Consider the following 22,064-nt stretch of genomic DNA (forward strand, 5'->3'; position numbering starts at 1 on the left):
ATAGCAACTAAGGAGGCATTTGAGTGGATTACTAGTTTCCCAAAGATTGTCCAAGCTGCTGCAATAATTGGTCATATCATGAATGACATTACATCACATGAGGTATGGTCATAATATAATCTCCTGTATTTTCTATCATATAAACATTTTTCATAGTAAATTTTGCATTGATTTCTTTCATAGTAGAAATAGCATACCTTCTTCCATTATATGATATGGAATATAAATGAAATTTAATAGATAATCTCTAAAGGTTGTCTTCAATATTCCTTCTATTTATCACCTCAAAAGCATTTCATGTGTCACTCAATTGCATTATCAAAGTTTTGCTGAACTCCTTAAATGATACTATATTAAGAAATCTAGTACAAATGTTGAACAGCACGTCCAATGAATCACACTCAGCTATGTAGAGCTGATCCAGCTGATGGGGACATAGATTAATTGAATCATGCAAGCAATGTGGATGATGGGAAGGCTTATAATATTTTTTATTTTCTTCTATAGAAATTAGATTGATGTGATAGTTAGAGAAAGGAGATTACACTGATGTAATTATACATGCATTGTCATTAGAGATAAAAGAAATCAAGATCAAATTGGCTACTATCTTCCTTGACAATCCCAACACGTTGTCCAACCAATCCAAAGGACAATCGTACAATGAATCACTTTCAATTAACATGTAGATCTACATGATCCAACTAATGCAATCACAGAAAAAATTAATTATGAGAAATTAATATAATTGTTTTGCTTTGTAATACAGAATATTAGATGCCATTGTACATCCTTTCTCTTTGTAGTAAAGAAAACCAAATCTCTATATATGATATTTAAATTCAATGAGATGTGTGGTATATAAAATTGTATATTAGTACTTGTTATGTTTTCTAAAATGGTATTAAAGTAGAATGGCTAATATCTTAATAATATTCTGATTTAATCATATTATGATTCTATGGCCAAAATATATGTCTGGCTATAGAATATCTTAGATAATACTTTTGCTATATATATATATATATATATATATATATATATATATATATATATATATATATATATATATATATATATATATATATATATATATATATATATATATATATATATATATATTCATTGATGATGCAGAGGTGTGATGCAAGGATGAAATAGAGAGCTGAAGAGCTGAGGGGGCAAGTAAAGAGCATGTTCAATGATACTACTGATCGGCTGCAAACCATGGACCTGATTGATTCAATCCAGCTTCTTGGATTGGATTATCACTTTCAAAAGGGAATAAGCGAAGCATTAAGTCAAATCCATGATGCTGATATTGACAACACGGACATTATGTGTCCCCAAGTAATATGCATAATTCCTTCAAATAAAGCAGTATTTGTATGTGTGATCCAAAACAATACGATCTTCTTTAATCATCTTTTCTTTAATTCACTCATAGACGTTGGCTGTGCCAAAAATATTTTCTCCGGTAAAATAGACATAAAAATCACACACAAAAGTCATTGTATTGATTATCACGTAATCACTTAAAACGGTAAATTAATTTTGATAATATGGATTTATGTGTTTTTCCCTCAGAACAAAAAAATCTTATGTATTTCTGTAGATGTTTTTAACAAGTTCAAAGATGAGGGAGGGAGTTTCATGTCTACCTTGGGGAGTGACGTGAAAGGACTGTTAAGCTTGTACAACGCAGCCTATCTTGGGACTCATGGGGAGATCATTCTTGATGAAGCCATCTCTTTTACGAGGAATAGCCTAGTGTCTGCATTAGCTGATCTTAAACCACCATTAACAACGCAAGTGTCTCTTGACCTCGAGACACCTCTCTGTAGAAGAATGAGAAGGCTCCTGGCAAGAGATTACATCTCTATATACCAAGAGGATGCCACACGAGTTGATGCCATCCTGGAGTTTGCAAAGTTGGACTTCAATTTGTTGCAATCTCTTCATCGCGAGGAACTTAAGAACATCACCAAGTAAGCTCCTCCTCACTTTTGAATTCCCTGGAGCTATATTTCTTCTGGAATTTTATAAAGAAAAAAAGATACAATCAAGTTGCAAATGTAAACAAGCGAAGGCTAATTGCTGAGTTTGGTTCCTCCTCCCATCAAACATTAATTGATATGTAATCATTTTGATTTGTGAACTACTTGAAGGTGGTGGAATGATTTAGCCTCCTCAAAAAATCTCAGTTTTGCTCGAGATAGATCGGTGGAATGCTATTTCTGGATCCTGGGGGTATACTTTGAGCCCTACTATTCTCGTGCACGAGTGATAACGACCAAGGTGATTGCCCTTACTTCAATTCTAGACGACATATATGATGTCTATAGCACATTGGAGGAGAGTCAACGACTAACTGAGGCAATTCAAAGGTTCGTAAATCTTATATCGATGGACAGATTACCTTTTACTATCATGGCTCAATAGATGATAACAAAAAGTGCCATTGATAATATCACATAAGAAAATAAAATATCACATAATAGTTTTAGTCATTGTGTATAGCAAAATAACAATATGTATGTTTATGTTCTATTTTTCTAAAGATGGTGAAACTAATACATATGCAGGTGGGACGTGAAGATTATTCATCAATTACCAGAGTACATGAAAGATTATTATCTAAAGCTAATGCACACCTTTGAAGAGTTTGAAGATTTATTGGCTTCCAGTGAGAAATATCGTATAACCTATCTAAAGGAAGCGGTGAGTGATGAGATTATAAGGTTCTTATTATTTTCACTTTTATTAATTAGCATTACATAAGTAATAAACGAATCCACTAATGGCCAATATAAAGAATAAGCGTTTGAGATGAGACAGTATTGAACTTAGATTGTCCCACTTATAGACGTTACTCATGCATTACAAACATTAAGGAATGGTTTTGTTTTACTTGTGTACAGATGAAAGATTTATCTGAAGCTTATTTTGAGGAATCCAAATGGAGAGATCAACATTACGTACCAACTTTGGAAGAACATCTACATGTTTCCCTCATCAGTTCAGGATATCCTACCTCCAATGTGCTTCTTTCGTTGGAATGGGAGAAATAGCAACTAAGGAGGCATTTCAATGGATTACTAGTTTCCCAAAGATTGTCCAAGCTTCTGCAATAATTTGTCGTATCATGAATGACATTACTTCACATGAGGTATGGTCATAATATAATCTCCTGTGTTTTATATCATATAAACATTTTTCATAGTAAATTTTGCACTGATTTCTGTCATAGTAGAAATATGATGACACAAAAAAAAGAAAAATAAAATAACATACATTCTCCGATTAGATGAGATGGACCATAATTGAGGTTTAATAGGTAATCTCCAAAGTTGTCTTCAATATTCCTTCTATTTATCTCCTCAAAAGCATTTCTTATCTCACTCAATTGCATTATCAAAGTTTTGCTGAACTCCTTAAATGATTTTATATTAAGAAATCTAGTACAAACAAAAAAACCCCGTTCGTAAGCTTCCACATCTGTAGATTCCCAAATTCCTTTCATCTACACCTTATTATTGATAATAGTCTATCAATTTGTTTTAATATAATGAACATGTAAATCCTGAAAGGATCCGTTAGAATTTAGTTTGTAGATCATTAATCCTCTTTTTTCATGAAATTTACAGTTGGAACAAACTAGGGAACATGTTGCCTCCACAGTCCAATGCTACATGAAAGAATATGGAACAGATGTGCATGTGGCATGTAAGAAGCTCCAAGTTCTAGTTGATGATGCATGGAAGGATATAAATGAAGAGTGCCTCAATCAAACTGCATTCCCTGTTGCTTTACTTCAAAGGATTGTTAATTTTTCACGAATGATGGAAAATATATATAAGTACATCGATGGATACACCAACTCCTCTACGAAGACAAAGGAATATATCTCTTTGTTACTTGTACATCCTGTTCCACTTTGATTGTATGACGATGCTTGCTTCTTCTATGAATCCTTTATTCTGAAATATATGTAAGCCTTTGTAAATGAACGTGTATTGTACTATGCTTGCTTCTTCTATGAATCCTTTATTCCGAAATATATGTAAACCTTTATAAATGAATGTGTATTGTACTATACTTGCTTCTTCTATGAATCATTTATTCTGAAATATATGTAAGCCTTTGTAAATGAATGTGTATTGTACTATGCTTGCTTCTTCTACGAATCCTTTATTCTGAAATATATGTAAGCCTTTGTAAATGAATATGTACTGTACTAGCCCTGGGAGGCTCAAGCCAGTATTATCTATGGAAAACAGAAATCTTTGCTTAACAGTAGTTCAAAGCAATTTGCAAGTTGCTGGTATGTGTTACAAAATTATATTAGCTATTTGCAATTTTCACTCTTTTCAGTCTTGCCAACTTAAGAAAGGCTCTTGAAGCTGTAACGCTAAATAGAGTGTAGGGATGGTGAGGTTGGGTTTTGTAGATGCCTACATCAGATATCAAGATACTTCTTAGTTAAGTTTGGGATGATTACAATTCGGAAACATATATATTCAAGCTACATTTTGGATAAGTTAGTGATATCATATGTTGGACACTATCAGAAGATTTGGCCATGTCATTAGCGAGAACAAATGCTACTATCTCTTGAAAATCTTGTAAACAGAACAAGCAATGGGGTCGAAAACAAGATAATTCATAGCCCTCCATATTCACCAAAGACCAATATCATTTATAACCCACAAGGGTTGGCCATCAGAATTGGGACACTGCGCCCCCTCATTAAAAATTGAATATCTAGTTAAGATTTAAAGAGTTGCCATAATTTAATAGGAAAGACGCACAGAAAGAAGGGATTAATGGTTTCTGCTTTAGATTGACAAAAGGGACAAGTAGTAGCATTACTGCACGCTCTTAGTTGAGATGATCAATGAGAGGTGGCGGTGCAAAAATTTCCAACAAAAAAATTTAACCTGAGGCAACACGGGAAGCTTCCACAAACAACACAACTAGTCCACGTTAGGATCAACCATTCCAACTGAGAAGCAAGAAAATGATAGGCAGACTTAGCATAACTAACCCTCTTATTATCTAGCTTCTAAAACTAAAAATGATCATGTGATATATGGATTAACAATGAGATTAGAACCACCAAAGATCTATCACTAGCATGTATATTGCTGAAAGCATGCTTGAATGGACTACGAGAATCTAAAAGATAGTTATCTTTGAAAACATCAACAATAGAAATATCACCAAAAAATTTAGTGAACTCTCCTCTTAAACTTTCAAGAGCGAGAAGAAACAAACCCGATTCTAGCTTTGCCATAATAATTTTGAATATTCCAAGGAAAAATCACGGCATATTTAGTTCTAACCATTTTATCTCATATACTATCAATGATGGAAAGATATTGGTCTCTGTTGAGCTTGAAGTGTATATTTCATAATAAAGGTTATCAGTCCCAAGATGTAGCATATCTAGAAAGAATATCCCTATACTAATCCCTTGAAAGAATGTGCATACCCTTGGAAGAACCACAATCAACCCAGAAAGTATCTAGGATTGCTAATAATATTATTCAAAATATCATTATCCATCCAAGAGTTGCTTAAGCTGCATCTTGTGGTCATGCTATGTGATAGGGGTAATATTTGTTCCAATATATACTCAGACATGTGACAGCCCAGCCCGGGTTAAACTCATTATAAAATGTCAAATGGTTTGAGTGTCTGAGGAATCAGGTTGAGAAATCCATCCAACATCAACCTTCGTGCAGATTGATCATGGAACATGCATCCGAGTCCACATTAGGGTTTGAGGAGCGTCCAAGTCTCTTCGTCAACCAACTTAGACCTTTGAAGTGCCCACAGTTACTGCCACAGGCGACCATGGCATCACAATTCGGATTTGTTGCCAATGAGTCACTCAAACCAAATATGGAACAATTGATGTGGCAGATAAGAAACATGAATAACGGAGAGCGACACAAGAGGCAATAAAACACAAAAAGACCTGAATCCTTACGTCTCCATATCTTATGTCGATGGCGCCCATGCATGGAAACCAATTGGCATTTGTAATGCTTACGTCTCTTCATATCTTTTGTCGGTGGCCAAATTGACACATTTGTAATCCTTGCGTCGCTTCCCTATCACCACGAAGTTGCTATTTATTTTAGTTAGAACAGATACAGCCGACTTCAATTTTGATAGTATGAACTGTGAGTAGAGATATATGATGATAATATCTTTTCTCTTTCGCGTCGTGTGAAATTTGGTTTAGTAGGTAATCTCCACAAAGTAGATGAGAGTCGTGGCTCATATTTGTCTTCCTCCTCGACAGACGAAGATTTTATGTCCTCATAAATTCCAACACAAGGCAGCAGGCTCTCCGCCACCTCGCATGTTTAATTAGTCTTCACATAAAATAAGAATGGAGAGTCTTAGTCTGCAATCACTTGTTCCAGATGATGAGCTGATGGTTCGCAAGTCTGTAAGCTATCGTCCGAACGTTTGGGGCGGACTACTTTATCCAACATGGCCAGTCCATCACTCCAACATCGGTATGTAACCCGGCCATCCTATCTGCCAAAGATGTTTCCAGTTTTCAGCAAGAAGGTCACCTGGAAAGAGGGGTGTTGAAAATTTAGCTCCAGCTAAATAGCACTCATGCTTAAACTGGTCCTTCATCGACAGAGTTGGGGTTTCCTGCGGTTTCAGTACCATGAAAAATCTCCCTTTTCTCGTCTATTGCAGGAAGAGTGTGATACAACGATAAAAGAGAGAGTTGCGGAACTGATGGAGCAGATAAGAAGCATGTCCAAGGATCCTACTGACATCTTGCAAACTATGAATTTGGTCGATTCAATCCAGCTTCTTGGATTGGATTATCGCTTCGAGAAGGAAATAAGTGAAGCGTTAAACCATATCCATGATGCCCATATTGACGACCATGGTCTTTGTGACACTGCTCTCCGATTTCGACGGCTGAGACAACAAGGATATATATTATGTCTCCCCTGGTAACATGTTCATTCCCTTACGACACTGCTCTCTAGCTTTCACAATGATTGCTACATTTCACCCCATTGGGAGAAAACCCTCATTCCCAAAAATATCAATGCCACCATGATCATAGATCATAGACCCTTCACCATGATAATAGATCATGGATTAGCAATTCTTGAAGCCCTAAATTTTACAGAGGAGGAGGGCTTAAGCAAGATATGGATATGCTCTGATTCAGCTGTCTTCAATATTGCTATCCTTCGGATGAGGCTGAAGGTTGTTGAGTTCAGCTTCATCCCCTACACAACTCAACACTTCTGCTCACAATCATCTTTTCTTGGAAGGCTGATGCGACAGCCTTGCCTAGCAGCTGTAACTCTCTTTTTTTAAGTGCTAATTCATTTCCTCTTTCAGAAAAAAAACAAAACTATAGCTGTAGCAATTCGACTGCTGAGACAACAAGGGTATCATGTGACCCCTGGTAATATGCTCTCACGTTTCCTTGGAGTAGATGTATTTGTATGTTTTCTCTATAATTTTGTGTTCGCCTCGTGTTTAATTCAGGCATAGAAAAATTATGTTTGCAGAAGTAATTCGATTTGTATTTTAGATATGATGGAGGATTTTTGTTTTTAAAAAACAACTTAATCAGCCCATCAAAAAACAAGTCACTGAACAATCAATCCGATGGCTTCTAACAATATTAGCTGATCAATTTGCTACATAATGTCTTCTCTGTACATGAGTGACCTCACACTCTCAAAAGTTTTGATCTCCTACACATATTTTTCAATTATATTAAAAAGATGTACTTTGTTTTATATATATATATATATATATATATATATCGTCCATAATTGTTACTGCCTGACTAGTATAGTAATCGTCCATAATGTCTTCTCTGTACTTTTCATGACCCTACTGTTGGGAAAAAAAATGTTAAAGCAAAAGTATTGGGTTCCTCATCAAAATACCAACTTAACATCTAAATAAAAATATCAATCAAATAAAAATATCAACCAACACAGAATAAACAATAGAGCAAATAATCAATCATGTGAGACCAAATCTTTTAACATAGAAAATCCAATGTGGAAAAAATCACGGGACCGTAATCCACCTCAAACTTTCACTATCAATAGTAATGATAACAGGTTTATAATAGATCTTCTCTAGAATAATCAGAGGATCACAATAACATCAAGATCATAAATCTTGGCTCAAGAATAGTATATCTTCATCGTATAGGATGGATCTCCTCAAAAGAGAATTCTAGATCTCACAGAATGGATATAGTAGGAAAGTACCTTACAGAGGATAAACTGTAGATCAACACCATTAGAATTGTAGAGTTTGCTGCAAGGATTCTCCACATAAAATTTGGGCCAAAACTGACAACGTTTGGCCACCGATCGTCAAGCAGAAAACTCAGAAACCTTACTTTCTCTCTTTATTTTGTTAGAAAAAAACTTTCCTCACACTATGTGTTTTGCCCTATCTCATATCTTTTAATTAATAATTTTATTTCTTTGATTTGGGCTCAAACGGCCCAATTTGTCCAAGCCCACATATGGGCTAGACCCAACAATTCTCCCCCTCCAGCTCGTATGGTTGGCTGTACCAAGCCCGCTCTTCGCTTACATGCTTCAAGCTTCTCCTTAGGTAAAGACTTTGTCAACATATCTGAATCAATATCATTGGTATATACTTTTTCCAATTGTAATTCTTTCGTCTCAAGCACATCACGAATTCAGTGATATCTCACATCAATATGCTTGGATCTAGAATGGTATGTTGAATTCTTGAAGAGGTGATTGGCACTCTGACTATCACGGTAAAGAGTATATCCTTCCTATTTCAAGCCCAATTCCGTAGAAACTTTTTCATCCATAAAGCTTCCTTGTAGGCTTAAGTAATTACTATGTATTCTACTTCTGTGGTTGATAGAGCAACACACTTCTGTAACTTAGACTGCCAAGAGATTGCTCCTCCTGCAAATGTCATCAAGACTCCCAAAGTTGACTTCTTAGAATTAGTATCACCTTCCATGTCTGCATCTGTATAACCTTCTAACACAGGTTCATCATTGCCAAAACATAAACATAACCTGGAAGTACCTCTTAGATATCTTAATATTCATTTCACTACTGCCCAATGTTCCTTTCTAGGATTAGAGAGAAATCGACTGACAACTCCAACTGCATGAGCTATATCTAGCCTAGTATAAACCATAGCATACATCAAACTGCCTACTGCAGATGAGTAAGGCACTCTAGACATTTCTTCTTTTTCTTTCTCACTTGTAGGACATTGTTTCGAACTAAGTTTGAAATGACCTGCAAGTGGAGAACAAACTGCTTTGGCTTTACTCATGTTGAATCTTTCAAGAACTTTTTCAATGTAAGTCTCTTGAGATAGCCAAATCTTCTTTTTCTTCCTATCACAAAGAATCTTCATGCCAAGTATTTATTTCACCGATCACAAGTCTTTCATGGCAAAAGACTTACTTAGCTCTCTTTTAAGCTTTTCAATTTTTCTAACATTATGACCAACAATCAGCATATCATCAACATATAATAGTAAAATAATAAAATCATCAGCTGAAAATTTCTTCATAAACACACAATGATCAGATGTGGTTCTATCATACCCTTAGCTCATCATAAAGGAATCAAACTTCTTATACCACTATCTAGGTGCCTGTTTGAGTCCAAATAAGCTTTTCCTAAGCTTACATACCATATTTTCTTTTCCTTTGACTTTGAAACCTTTTGGTTGCTCCATGTAAATTTCTTCTTCTAAGTCACCATGAAGAAATGCAATTTTCACATCAAGTTGCTCAACTTCTAAATTCAAGCGGGCAGCTAAATTAAGAACAACTCGGATAGAGGACATTTTCACAATTGGAGAAAATATTTCTTCAAAGTCAATACCTTTATTCTGACTAAATCCTTTCACAACTAGTCGTGCCTTGTATCTTTGTTATGAGCTATTATTTTCAGTCTTCAATTTGTAAACCCACTTATTCTTGAGAGCTTTTTTCTCTTTAGGCAATTTTACCAAGTCATAGGTGTGGTTCTCAAGCAAGGATCTCATCTCTTCTTGCATGACTTTAACCCACTCACTCTTATTCTCATGTAGAATAGCTTCTTGGCTCTCCCCCATCAGTAAGCATAATATACACATGTGAAGGATATCTGGTAGATGGTTGTCGCTCTCCAGTGAATCTTCTCAATGGATTCTCAACTGGTGATGGAGGTACTTGTTCAGTTGGTTCAACATCATCAACTATAGGTGTATCATCACTGGTATTCTCACCACAATCTTATTTTTCATCTCCCCCATGATCATCATGAACTATAGGTGAAGGAACTGGACCCAAACTCCAAGGAATATAAACAGAGGTTTCTGGCCTCTCAATATTATCACCATCATCAAATAATTGGTCTTCAAGAAACACAACATCTTTGCTTCTAATAATCTTCTTGTTCACTGGATCCCATAATCTGTACACAAACTTTTCATGACCATATCCCAAGAAGATACATGCTTTTGCCTTATTATCAAGCTTGGACCTCTCATCTTTGGGAATATGAACAAATGCTTTACACCCAAAGACTCTCAAATGATTATAAGATATATCTTTTCCTTTCCATACTCTCTCTGGAACATCACTTTCCAGAGGAACTAATGGAGAAAGATTTATGAGGTCAACTGTAGTTCTCATAGCCTCCCCCTAAAATGACTTTGGTAACTTAGCATGGGAAAGCATACACCTAATCCTTTCTTCAATGGTTCTGTTCATCCTTTCTGCCACACCGTTCTGTTGAGGAGTTTTAGAAACTGTTTTCTCAAACCTGATACCATGGAACGTATAATAATTCTCAAAAGGACCCCTGTACTCGCGACTATTATTTAATCAAATACACTTTAGTTTTCTACTAGTTTCTCTTTCAACACTAATATGAAACTCCTTGAAAACATCGAGTACCTAGTCTTTAGATTTCAAAACAAAACCAACACTTTTCTAGAATGGTCATCAATAAAAGTAACAAAATAAAGAGCACCTCCAAGAGTTCTAGTTTGCATAGTACAAACATCAGTATGAACTAAATCAATAACACCTGATCTTCTAGATGATGGATATGTCTGAAATGTAACTCTATATGTTTTTCCAGCTAAGCAATGATCACAAGATTTAAGAAATGTACCTTGCAACTCTGGTAAGAATTGCTTTCTAGCAAGAGTTTGAAGTCCCTTCTCGCTGATATGTCCAAGCCTCTTATGCCAAAGATCTATACTTTCACCTTTTTGAATTGCATTAATCTCTCCTTTGTGTAGCTTAGCTTCCATGACATAAAAGGAGTTAAGTTTCTTTCCTCTTGCCACAATCAAAGAACCTTTAGTGAGTTTCCATTTGCTTTCACCAAAATAGTATGCAAAACCTTCATCATCAAGTCTACCTGTAGATATCAAGTTAAGACGAATATCTGAAACATGCCTTACATCTTTGAGTTTCAATTTGCTCCTAATATTGGTCTCCAAGCAAATATCTCCAATACCCACAATCTTAGATATACCACTGTTTCTCATTCTGACATTACCAAAATCACCAGCAATATAAGATCTAAAGAAATCACCATGAGAAGTAACATGAAATGAAGCACCAGAGTCAATTACCCAATTACTGTCCTGAGCTACAAGACTAACATAACCTTCATTACAGACAATAGTGATATTACCTTCAGCAGCAATCGTATTGGTCTCTTTCTCATTTGTCTTCATTTCATTCTGTTCTCGCTTCCAAAACCTACACTCTTTCTTCATGTGACCTGGCCTGTTATAGTGAACACATTTGATATCTCTTCTAGACTTGGATCTTCCTCTATATCCATATGGATTTCTACTATGACTTCTTCCACGTCTTTCTTGTTTTTCAGTAACAAATGCCCCAGAAGAAGATTCACCCTGTTATTTCCTTCTGGCATCTTCATTTAGCAAACTATCTTTAACCATATCTATAGTTAGAGTCCCCTCTGACGTGGAGTTACAAATTCTCACCACATATGTTTCCCAACTTTCTAGTAAAGAGTTGAGAAGTAGTAATCCTTGCATCTCATCATCTATATTCATTTTCATAGCAACCAACTTATTTGCAAGACTCTGAAATAGGCTTATGTGCTCAACAATGTTACCACCATCTTTATACACCAAATTTACAAGCCTTCTAAGGAGAGAAATTCTATTTCCCATTGTCTTTTTCGCAAAGAGGTTTTCTAACCTTTGCCAAACAACATCAGCTTTGGTTTCATTAGAAATATGCTCATGCAAGTTTATATCCATTCATCTTCTAATATAGGCAATGGCTTTTTTATGTTGAACTTCCCATTCTTCATCGTCCATAGTAGAGGGTTTATCTTTAATCTTGATAGCTTATAAAAATCTTTACAATATAGCGAATCTTCCATCAGACATCTCCAAGTGGAATAATTTGATGAGTTCAAATTAATCATATCATCTGACTACTCCATTTCAATCACACAAGAAAAACTAGCACCAAACAACCTGTTGCTCTGATACCACTTGTTGGAAAAAAATATGTTAAAGCGGAATATTCTTTTCCTTCTTTGTGTATCAAAATGGGTTCCTCATCAAAATATCAACTTGATATCTAAATAAAAATATCAACCAGCACAGCATAAATAATAGAGCAGATAATCAATCACATAGTGAGACCAAATCTTTTAACATGGAAAACCCAATGTGGGAAAAACCACGGGATCGTAGTCCACCTCAAACTTCCACTATCAATAGTAATGATAACAGGTTTACAATAGGTCTTCTCTAGAATAATCAAAGGATCACAATAACATCAAGATCATAGATCTTGGCTCAAGAATAGCATATTTTCATATTATAGGATGGATTTCCTCAAAAGAGAATTCTAGGTCTCACAGAGTGGATATAGCAAGAAAGTACCTTAAGAGGATAAACCGTAGATCAACACAATTAGGATTGTAGAGTTTGCTGCAAGGATTCTTCATATAAAATTTGGGTCAAAACTGACAATGTTTGGCCACCGATCGTCAAGTAGAAAACTCAGAAACCTTACTTTCTCTCTCTGTTTCTCTGCACGCCGCCGCATTGTACGCACGAAAAAAACTTTCCTCACGCTCAGTGTTTTGCCCTATCTCATATCTTTTAATTAATAATTTGATTTTTTTTTATTTTCGCTTAAACGACTCAATTTTGTTCGAGTCCACATATGGGCTGGACCCAACACCTGCAATCAGATAATACACATTTGTCACTGAAAGTTCCTCTTGAAACCATCTTTGGCGTATATCATGATTTATATTTGACCTATATTTGGCATATTATAGAGATGAAATTACTATGTTCGATTTCAAGAGACTCAATGTCATTTTTTGTGAAATTGTTACAATAACGTAAATAAAATAAAACCACTTCTTGTGTTTTCTTAAAACTTTATGAATCAACAGATGTTTTTAACAAGTTCAAAGATGAGGAAGGAAATTTAGTGTCCACCGTGAAGGATGATCCAAAGGGACTTTTAAGCTTATACAATGCGGCTTGTCTACGGATACATGAGGAGACCATACTCGATGAAGCTATTTCTTTTACAAGGGACCAGCTTGCGTCCATGTTAAGTGATCTCACACCACCGTTAGCAACGCAAGTGAGACTGTTCCTTGAGAGTCCTCTCTGTAGAAGAATGAAAAGGGTCTTGGCACGAAATTTCATCTCCATCTACCAAGAGTGTGCGACACGAAATGATGCCTTACTAGAGCTGGCAAAGCTTGACTTCAATCTACTGCAATGTCTTCATCGCGACGAGAGAATAAGAGCATCTCCATGTAAGTTCTTTCCTACAGTTAGATTGATTGAGAGTTCAGGTTGAGGAGTACACTTGAATACGTAGAACACTGTCATTGTAGAAATGTTTGATTGTGTCCATCTTTTTTTATCGATGTTTGGATTGACAATAACATTGTGGTTTGTGGATTGTATTGAAGATGGTGGAATGATTTATTCCTCTCCAAAAATCGAAGTTTTGCACGAGATCGAGTGGTGGAATGTTATTATTGGATGCTTACGGTGTACTTTGAACCTCACTATTCTCGTGCACGAGTGATTACCACCAAGGTGATGACCATGACTTCCATCTTGGATGATATCTATGATCTCTATAGCACATTGGAGGAGAGTCAACTACTCACTGAAGCAATTCAAAGGTTTGGAAATCTCTTGCTTTTGGATAGCGTTTTTTTGTTTGATTATTGTCGAGAATGAGATATCTTATCTCAATTGATTAGAACAGCAGGTGCCATGACAAATATGCCACAATAGTTTGATTCTTTGTGGATAAAGCAAAACTAAGCTAATTGTGGGATGCCAAGGCTGTTCATCAGCTACCAGAGTATATGAAGGGCTATTTTCTGAAGCTAATCCATACCTTTGAAGAATTCAAAAATTTACTAGCACCCAGTGAGAAGTATCATTTATTTTATCTTAAGGAAGAGGTAATTTTTTTTATTTTAATGGATTTCAATTTAGATTAGTGTAATGAATTAATATTTGGTAAACAAGAAAAATCTGATTGCACGTTTCTTTTTTTTGATCTACTCTACTAATTCGAAGTCGTGCTATACTTCTAAGTGTTTTTTGCCTTCTTATTTCTTACGCAACGTCACCGTTTCCTCATCTTTATCATAGATGAAAGGTTTATCAAGATCCTATCTCGAGGAAAACAAATGGGCTTTCAAACATTATGTGCCAAAATTAGAAGAACATTTGCAAATCTCGCTCATCAGTTCAGCCTATCCTTTACTTGTTTGTGCTTCTTTTGTTGGAATGGGGGAAGTAGCAACCTGCACCTGTGACTAGCATCTCTAACCAAAAACCTCGTACCACCCTTCCCCCTTTAATCATAAGGGTCGTTGTTTGATATACCTTTTACTTGAAGCCTGCATTTCTTAATATTAACACTTATTCTGAGCATTACTTTAGTTCAAAGTTAATTCAAATTGGTACTTGGAATAAAAATAAAATCAGTGATACGTATGGTGCTAATATCTAATGTACGAGCAAATATCTAAGATTGGTATTCCTAAAATGCTGCATTTGGAAATTTGGCACTAATAGACGATCGACCACTAGAACAACATAATGTTTTTTTAGAGACCAGTATTTCCCCGTTGAATGAGAGGACCGGGCGAGCCCTTCAAGTTTCAAAGTCATTACATGATTTTGACTATGTTGTGATTGAGGAATTGCTCAGCCACATCCGGGAGCGCTACAGTATCCCAAGTGATAGGATCGTAGAGTTTGTAACAACTGAAATTTTCTGGATAACCTAACAAAATATATTTTTGACTTTTATCTTCTAATTTTTTTCTCTTTTCTTATGGTATCTTAGCAAATGCAATACTTCCAAAAATTCTCAAACGATCAACTCTTGGTTTTTATAAGCTTCATGCTTCTTCTGGTGTAATATTATTAATTTGTTTTGTCAGAAACCTATTAAGCAAATAAACTACACAAGCAATAGCATCTTCCTAAAATATTTTAGGAATTTTTTTTTCCTTTAACATGCATCAGACCATATTAAGGATAGTCCTATTTTTTCTTTCTAAGACACCATTCTATTGAGGTGTGTATGGCATGGTGAATTAATATAGAATTCCATTATTTCTACAAAAATTTTAAATTCATTTGATATATATTCACTACCCCTATCTGTTTTTAAACATTTAATTTTGTAATAACTTTATCTTTCAACCAAATCCTTAAATTTTTTGAATTTGCTTAAAACTTCTTTCTTTTATTTTAACATATAAACCTAAGTTTTACCACTATGATCATCAGTGAAGGCAAGAAAATACCTGCTTCCTCCAAGTGATACTAGATTGATAGGGCCACAAAAATCGAAGTGTACCAGATCAAGTCGATGCCATGCTCTTTTGTTATTTTGACTTTAAATTGCTTTCTTTCTAGCTTACCCATGACACATACTTCACATAATTTTGATGGGCAATCAATTTTTGGCATTCATGTTATCATATTATACTTCTCTAGAAGTTTCGAAGCCTCAAAATTTAAGTGAGCATATCTAAGATGCTAAATATAGAAATATTATCAATATCAGCTTTAAAACAATTTGATTGATCAAAAATACTTAAATACAGAGGAAACATTATATTCTTTGTTATTTTCACATGTGATATCAATATTTTATTCTTGTCATAAATTGAGAGAGCTATATCTTTCATCTTAATATCATAACCTTTTTTAAATAATTGTCATAAGCTTAGAATATTATTTTTCATATCAGGAATATAATAAATATCTGAAATATATAAGTCTTTGCTATTATTAAGTTCAAGGAGAATTTTACTTTTGCCTCTTATTGGTCTTTGAGACAAATCACCAAATGTAATGTTCCCGGAATAACTTGTATTCATTTTTGAAAATAGCTCTTTGATACCACACATATGATTTAAGGCTCTTGTATCTAGATAGCATGTCAAAGACTAATCATCTTTCAAATTATCATAACTTATTAGCAAAACTTGATTTTCATCCTTTTTTTATTTCTCAACAAAATTTGTCTTATCACCTTGATTGTTAAGATTATAATAACATTTATAAGAGTAATGTTCATACCTTTTGTAAATATAGAATTGTATTTCAGATCTTTTAGAGTTTCTGTCATGTCCATGGCCTCGACCACATCCTCAACCATAACCTCGGCCTCTTTAGCTAGAATTTTCTCCAGCATTTTCATTGTTTGGAGATTCTTGATTGGTATGATTTCTGCCTCCTCTTCCTCTTTGTCCTCGTCCTCTTCCTCTCTGAGAATTTGATTCACTTTTATTTTCAAGAGTAAGCTTAGTTTGTAGTGCTTGCTCCATAGTTTTGTCTTCTCCTTTTATAATCCTTTGTTCATGAACTTGAAGGGAATCCATAAGTTCTTCTAAAGATATTTTTCCAATTCTATAGATTATTCAATCGCAACAACAATAAAATCAAATTTTGGAGCTAGAGATCTCAATATTTTTTCTAGTACTCTCTGATTATTTACGTGTTTACCATTTCATCTCATTTGATGAACAATAGAAAAGATTTTTGAGAAATAATCAGAAATAGTTTCAGAAGTACCTTGTTGTAATTTTTTAAACTCGATGTGTAAAACTTGTAAACGAAGTTTCTTTACCTTATCAACACCACCGAATGCTTTTTGAAACATTTCCCAAGATTTCTTTGAAGTATTTGTTGGAGCGATGATCTCGAACATTGTATCATCCAGCCCTTGGTAAATTGTGAGCAAACCTTTTTTCTCCTTTTTCCTTCTTTTTTGAGTTGTTTTCTTTCTTCTGCATTTATTGCTCCTTCTTTTGCTAGATTTGGTTTAGCAAATCTATATTTTATAAACTCTCATACATCTTGGGAGCCTAGAAGAACCTTCATTTGGATGCACTATATGTCATAATTTTCTTTTGTCAATCTGGGGATTTGGAGTTAGATGGTACTTGAGGAAAAGGTCATAGCTTAACCTATACTCTAATACCAAATGTTGATCTTGATAGGAAGAATGGATAGAGTTATCAAATCGAGGAAGAGTAGGACAAACTTCAATCTTCTATATTTCTCTCAAGAAAATTCTTTTATAGATATTTAATATATTTTTCTTCTTGATGTAATGAATACAATGAATCTCAATTTTGATGAAATAAATACTTGAACGAGTTTAATTCTAACAACTGTAATATCTTTTCTCTTAGGTGCTAATGCGTTTCCTTTTTCTAGTCCAAACATAACATGCGTCTCATGTCAGGCTGCAGTTCCAGATAACTTCCAAGTCGTGGAGCTGATCATCCACCACAGAGAAGGGAATAAGCACAGCCACATGTTCGCCGGAAGGCTTGAAACACGAGGACAGACTCATCGCCCGACTGATGGAAAAGCTCTCCATGAAATAGATTGAGGCACGAGACGTCCCATCATGTCCGTGGGGTTCGGAACATTCCATAAGCAGTCTTTAATATTTGGAGATCCCATCATAGATATGAATTCCAATAATTTTCTTCTAATATACATTAAGAAAATCCTCCAACATGTTGTTTTTGCCTATCCATTTAAGCATAATTGGATAGATTTTGGAAAGAAGTTTTTCTTTTTTAACTTTTGTCAAAAAGAATCTTTTATTTCTAGAATTTTTTAATAATATATATATGTTTAATATCTGGAATACTCTTAAGTTGATAGTCACCTACCAACAGATCGGTCAGAGCTGTTGACTGTGCTGCAATTAAAGCACACAATACTGTAGGAGGGCTTAAGCAAGATATGGATTCTGCAGTCTTTAATAATGCTACTCTTCGTATGAGGCTGAAGGTTGTGGAGTTCAGCTTCATCCCCACACAACTGAACACTACTGCTCACAATCATCTTTATGTTTGGGAAGGCTGATGCGACAGCCTTGCCTAGCAGCCGCAACACTCTTTCTTAAGTGCTAATGCATTCCCTTTTTCGAAAACCAAAATCAAAACTGTATCTGTAGCTGTAGCTGACATTAAGTCCAAATATACGTCCCATTTGAGGCTGCAGTTACAGGTCACCCACCGTAATGAACTCCCGGAGCTGATTATCCACCACAGCGAAGAGATAAGCACAGCCACGTGTTCGCCGAAAGGCGTCAAATAGAAAAACAGACTCACAAAGACCTGACGCCGAAAACAACTCGTCGTTGGTTGATGGAAACATGTATTTATTTGAATTTGAGTCAAGTAAAATCCAACATGTTTTGAGTACAATTTTTCTATATTAAGTAAAATCCAAATCTGATCTTCAAGTTAAATTCCAACATGTTTTCTTTTATTTAAATATGTTAAGTATAATTTAAGCTTATTTAAGTTTGAGTCTAAGATTTATGTCAGGAAAATGATCCCATGAGAGTCTTTTTTTTTATTTAAGTCTAACTAATTATTATTTGAATATTCAAATTAGATTTGAGTGCATATTTTTTTTTATTAAAATTCAATTTATCCCATTGCTAAATCACAATCGAGTTATATAATGTGATAGATTTCTTTCTTTATAGGAAGTTAAATCATTATTAATGGACCAGTAGGAGGAACACAACCATAAACTCGCTCAATCCGATCCCCTCCCATGTATCCGTCACAGTTTCATGGAGATTGATGGGCCTACTATCATCAAGAGAGTGGTTGAAATGTTATTCATGGACCACCACGAGGAATACAACCTGAGACTCCCTATGAAAAAACTTGACCCTATAGATTGCAGCCATTTTTCATTACAGGAAATTGACAGATGATTGATGGATGACGAGGAGGAGCATAGCCTCCACAAAATGAGCATGCTGTTGCCATGGGAGTATACTTTGATTTGTGAATTGACTTGAAGGTGGTGGAATGATTTAGCTCCCTCAAAAAATCTCAATTTTGCTCGAGATAGATTGGTGGAATGCTACTTCTGGATCCTGGGGTATTCTTTGAACTTTACTATTCTCGTGCACCAGTGATAACGACCAAGGTGATTGCCCTTATTTCAATTCTGGATGACATATACGATGTCTATAGCACATTGGAGGAGAGTCAACAACTCACTAAGGCAATTCAAAGGTTCGCAAATCTCATATCGATGGACAGATTACCTTTTACTATCATGGCTCAAAATATGATAACAAAAAGTGCCACTAATAATATCACATAATAAAATAAAATATCGCATAATAATTTTAGTCATCATGTATAGCAAAATAACAACATCTATGTTTATGTTATGTTTTTCTAAAGATGGTGAAACTAATACAGGTGGGACGCGAAGGTTGTTCATCAATTACTAGAGTACATGAAGGATTATTATCTAAATCTAATCCACACCTTTGAAGAGTTTGAAGATTTATTGACTTCTAGTGAGAAATATCACATAACCTATCTAAAGGAAGCGATGAGTGATGAGATTATAATATTTTTCTTATTTTCACTTTTCAGATGCGACAGTATTGAACTTAGATTGTCCTACTCATAGACACTACTCATAAATTACAAACATTAAGGAATGGTTTTGTTTTACTTGGGTACAGATGAAAGATTTATCTGAAGCTTATTTTGAGGAATCCAAATGGAGTGCTCAACATTGCGTGCCAACTTTGGAAAAATATCTACCTATTTCCCTCATAAGTTCAACATATCCTATACTCGAATGTGCTTCTTTTGTTGGAATGGGAGAAATAGCAACTAAGGAGGCATTTGAGTGGATTACTAGTTTCCCAAAGATTGTCCAAGCTGCTGCAATAATTGGTCATATCATGAATGACATTACATCACATGAGGTATGGTCATAATATAATCTCCTGTATTTTCTATCATATAAACATTTTTCATACTAAATTTTGCATTGATTTCTCTCATAGTAGAAATATGATAACATAAAAAAAAATAGCATACCTTCTTCCATTATATGAGATGGAACATAAATGAAATTTAATAGATAATCTCTAAAGGTTGTCTTCAATATTCCTTCTATTTATCACCTCAAAAGCATTTCATGTGTCACTCAATTGCATTATCAAAGTTTTGCTGAACTCCTTAAATCATACTATATTAAGAAATCTAGTACAAATGTTGGACAACACGTCCAATGAATCACACTCAGCTATGTAGAGCTGATCAGCTGATGGGGACATAGATTAATTGAATCATGCAAGCAATGTGGCTGATGGGAAGGCTTATAATATTTTTTTATTTTCTTCTATAGAAATTAGATTGATGTGATAGTTAGAGAAAGGATATTACATTGATGTAATTATACATGCATTGTCATTAGAGATAAAAGAAATCAAGATCAAATTAGCTACTATCTTCCTTGACAATCCCAACACGTTGTCCAACCAATCCAGAGGACAATCGTACAATGAATCACTTTCAATTAACATGTAGATCTACATGATCCAACTAATGCAATCATAGAAAAAAATAATTATGAGAAATTAATATAATTGTTTTATTTTGTAATACAGAATATTAGATGCCATCGTACATCCTTTCTCTTTGTAGTAAAGAAAACCAAATCTCTATATCTGAGATTTAAATTCAATGAGATGTGTGGTATATAAAATTTTATATTAGTACTTGTTATGTTTTCTAAAATGGTATTAAAGTAGAATGGCTAATATCTTAATAATATTCTGATTTAATCATATTACGATTCTATGGCCAAAATATATGTCTGGCTATAGAATATCTTAGATAATACTTTTGCTATGTTTTTATGAGTATGTGTATGCATGTGTACATGCGCATATATATATATATATATATATATATATATATATATATATATTCATTGATGAGGTGTGATGCAAGGATGAAATAGAGAGCTGAAGAGCTGAGGGGGCAAGTAAAGAGCATGTTCAATCATACTACTTGGATTGGATTATCACTTTCAAACGGGAATAAGCGACGCATTAAGTCAAATCCATGATGCGGATATTAACAGCAAGGATATTATTTGTCCCCAAGCAGTATTTGTATGTGTAATTCAAAACAATACGATCTTCTTTAATCATCTTTTTTTTAATTCACTCATAGACGTTGGCAGTACCAAAAATATTTTCTCCGGTAAAATAGACATAAAAGTCACACACAAAAGTCATTGTATTGATTATCGCGTAATCACTTAAAACAGTAAATAAATTTGATAATATGACTGTATGTTTTTTTTCTCAAAACAGAAAATCTGATGTATTTCTGTAGTTGTCTTTAACAAGTTCAAAGATGAGGGAGGGAGTTTCATGTCTACCTTGGGGAGTGATGTGAAAGGACTGTTAAGCTTGTACAACGCAGCCTATCTTGGGACTCATGGGGAGATCATTCTTGATGAAGCCATCTCTTTTACGAGGAATTACCTAGTGTCTGCATCAGCCGATCTTAAACGACCATTAACAACGCAAGTGTCTCTCGACCTCGAGACACCTCTGTAGAAGATTTAAAGAGTTGCCATAATTTAATAGGAAAGACGCACAGAAGAAGTGATTA

The 22,064-nt window shown here is 34.7% G+C and overlaps 1 protein-coding gene and 1 pseudogene across 1 annotated transcript; both read left to right on the forward strand.

Annotated features, from left to right (window-relative positions):
- The first annotated feature begins 1,157 nt into the window (after positions 1 to 1,157).
- Positions 1,158 to 4,052, forward strand: LOC135616303 (alpha-humulene synthase-like; annotated as a pseudogene).
- Positions 4,053 to 6,403: 2,351 nt separating this feature from the next.
- Positions 6,404 to 22,009, forward strand: LOC103973930 ((+)-germacrene D synthase-like). Its single transcript, XM_065115584.1, has 7 exons — positions 6,404 to 6,463; positions 6,727 to 6,925; positions 13,482 to 13,665; positions 14,016 to 14,234; positions 18,282 to 18,456; positions 20,111 to 20,359; positions 21,797 to 22,009. Exons 1-7 carry the CDS (start codon positions 6,404 to 6,406, stop codon positions 22,007 to 22,009), a joined length of 1,299 nt encoding a protein of 432 aa, XP_064971656.1.
- Positions 22,010 to 22,064: the final 55 nt, after the last annotated feature.

The sequence above is a fragment of the Musa acuminata genome, chromosome BXJ2-7 (genome assembly GCF_036884655.1).
Source record: "Musa acuminata AAA Group cultivar baxijiao chromosome BXJ2-7, Cavendish_Baxijiao_AAA, whole genome shotgun sequence".
NCBI classification, from domain to species: Eukaryota; Viridiplantae; Streptophyta; class Magnoliopsida; order Zingiberales; family Musaceae; genus Musa; species Musa acuminata.

Bases quoted from the DNA above. Each gene is read 5' to 3' on its own strand.
- LOC103973930 (XM_065115584.1), top strand. From the start codon at position 6,404: ATGGAGAGTCTTAGTCTGCAATCACTTGTTCCAGATGATGAGCTGATG. The intron at 6,464-6,726 runs GTAAGCTATCGT...CGTCTATTGCAG, and splicing joins AGCTGATGGTTCGCAAGTCT to GAAGAGTGTGATACAACGAT. The intron at 6,926-13,481 runs GTCTTTGTGACA...ATGAATCAACAG, and splicing joins TGCCCATATTGACGACCATG to ATGTTTTTAACAAGTTCAAA.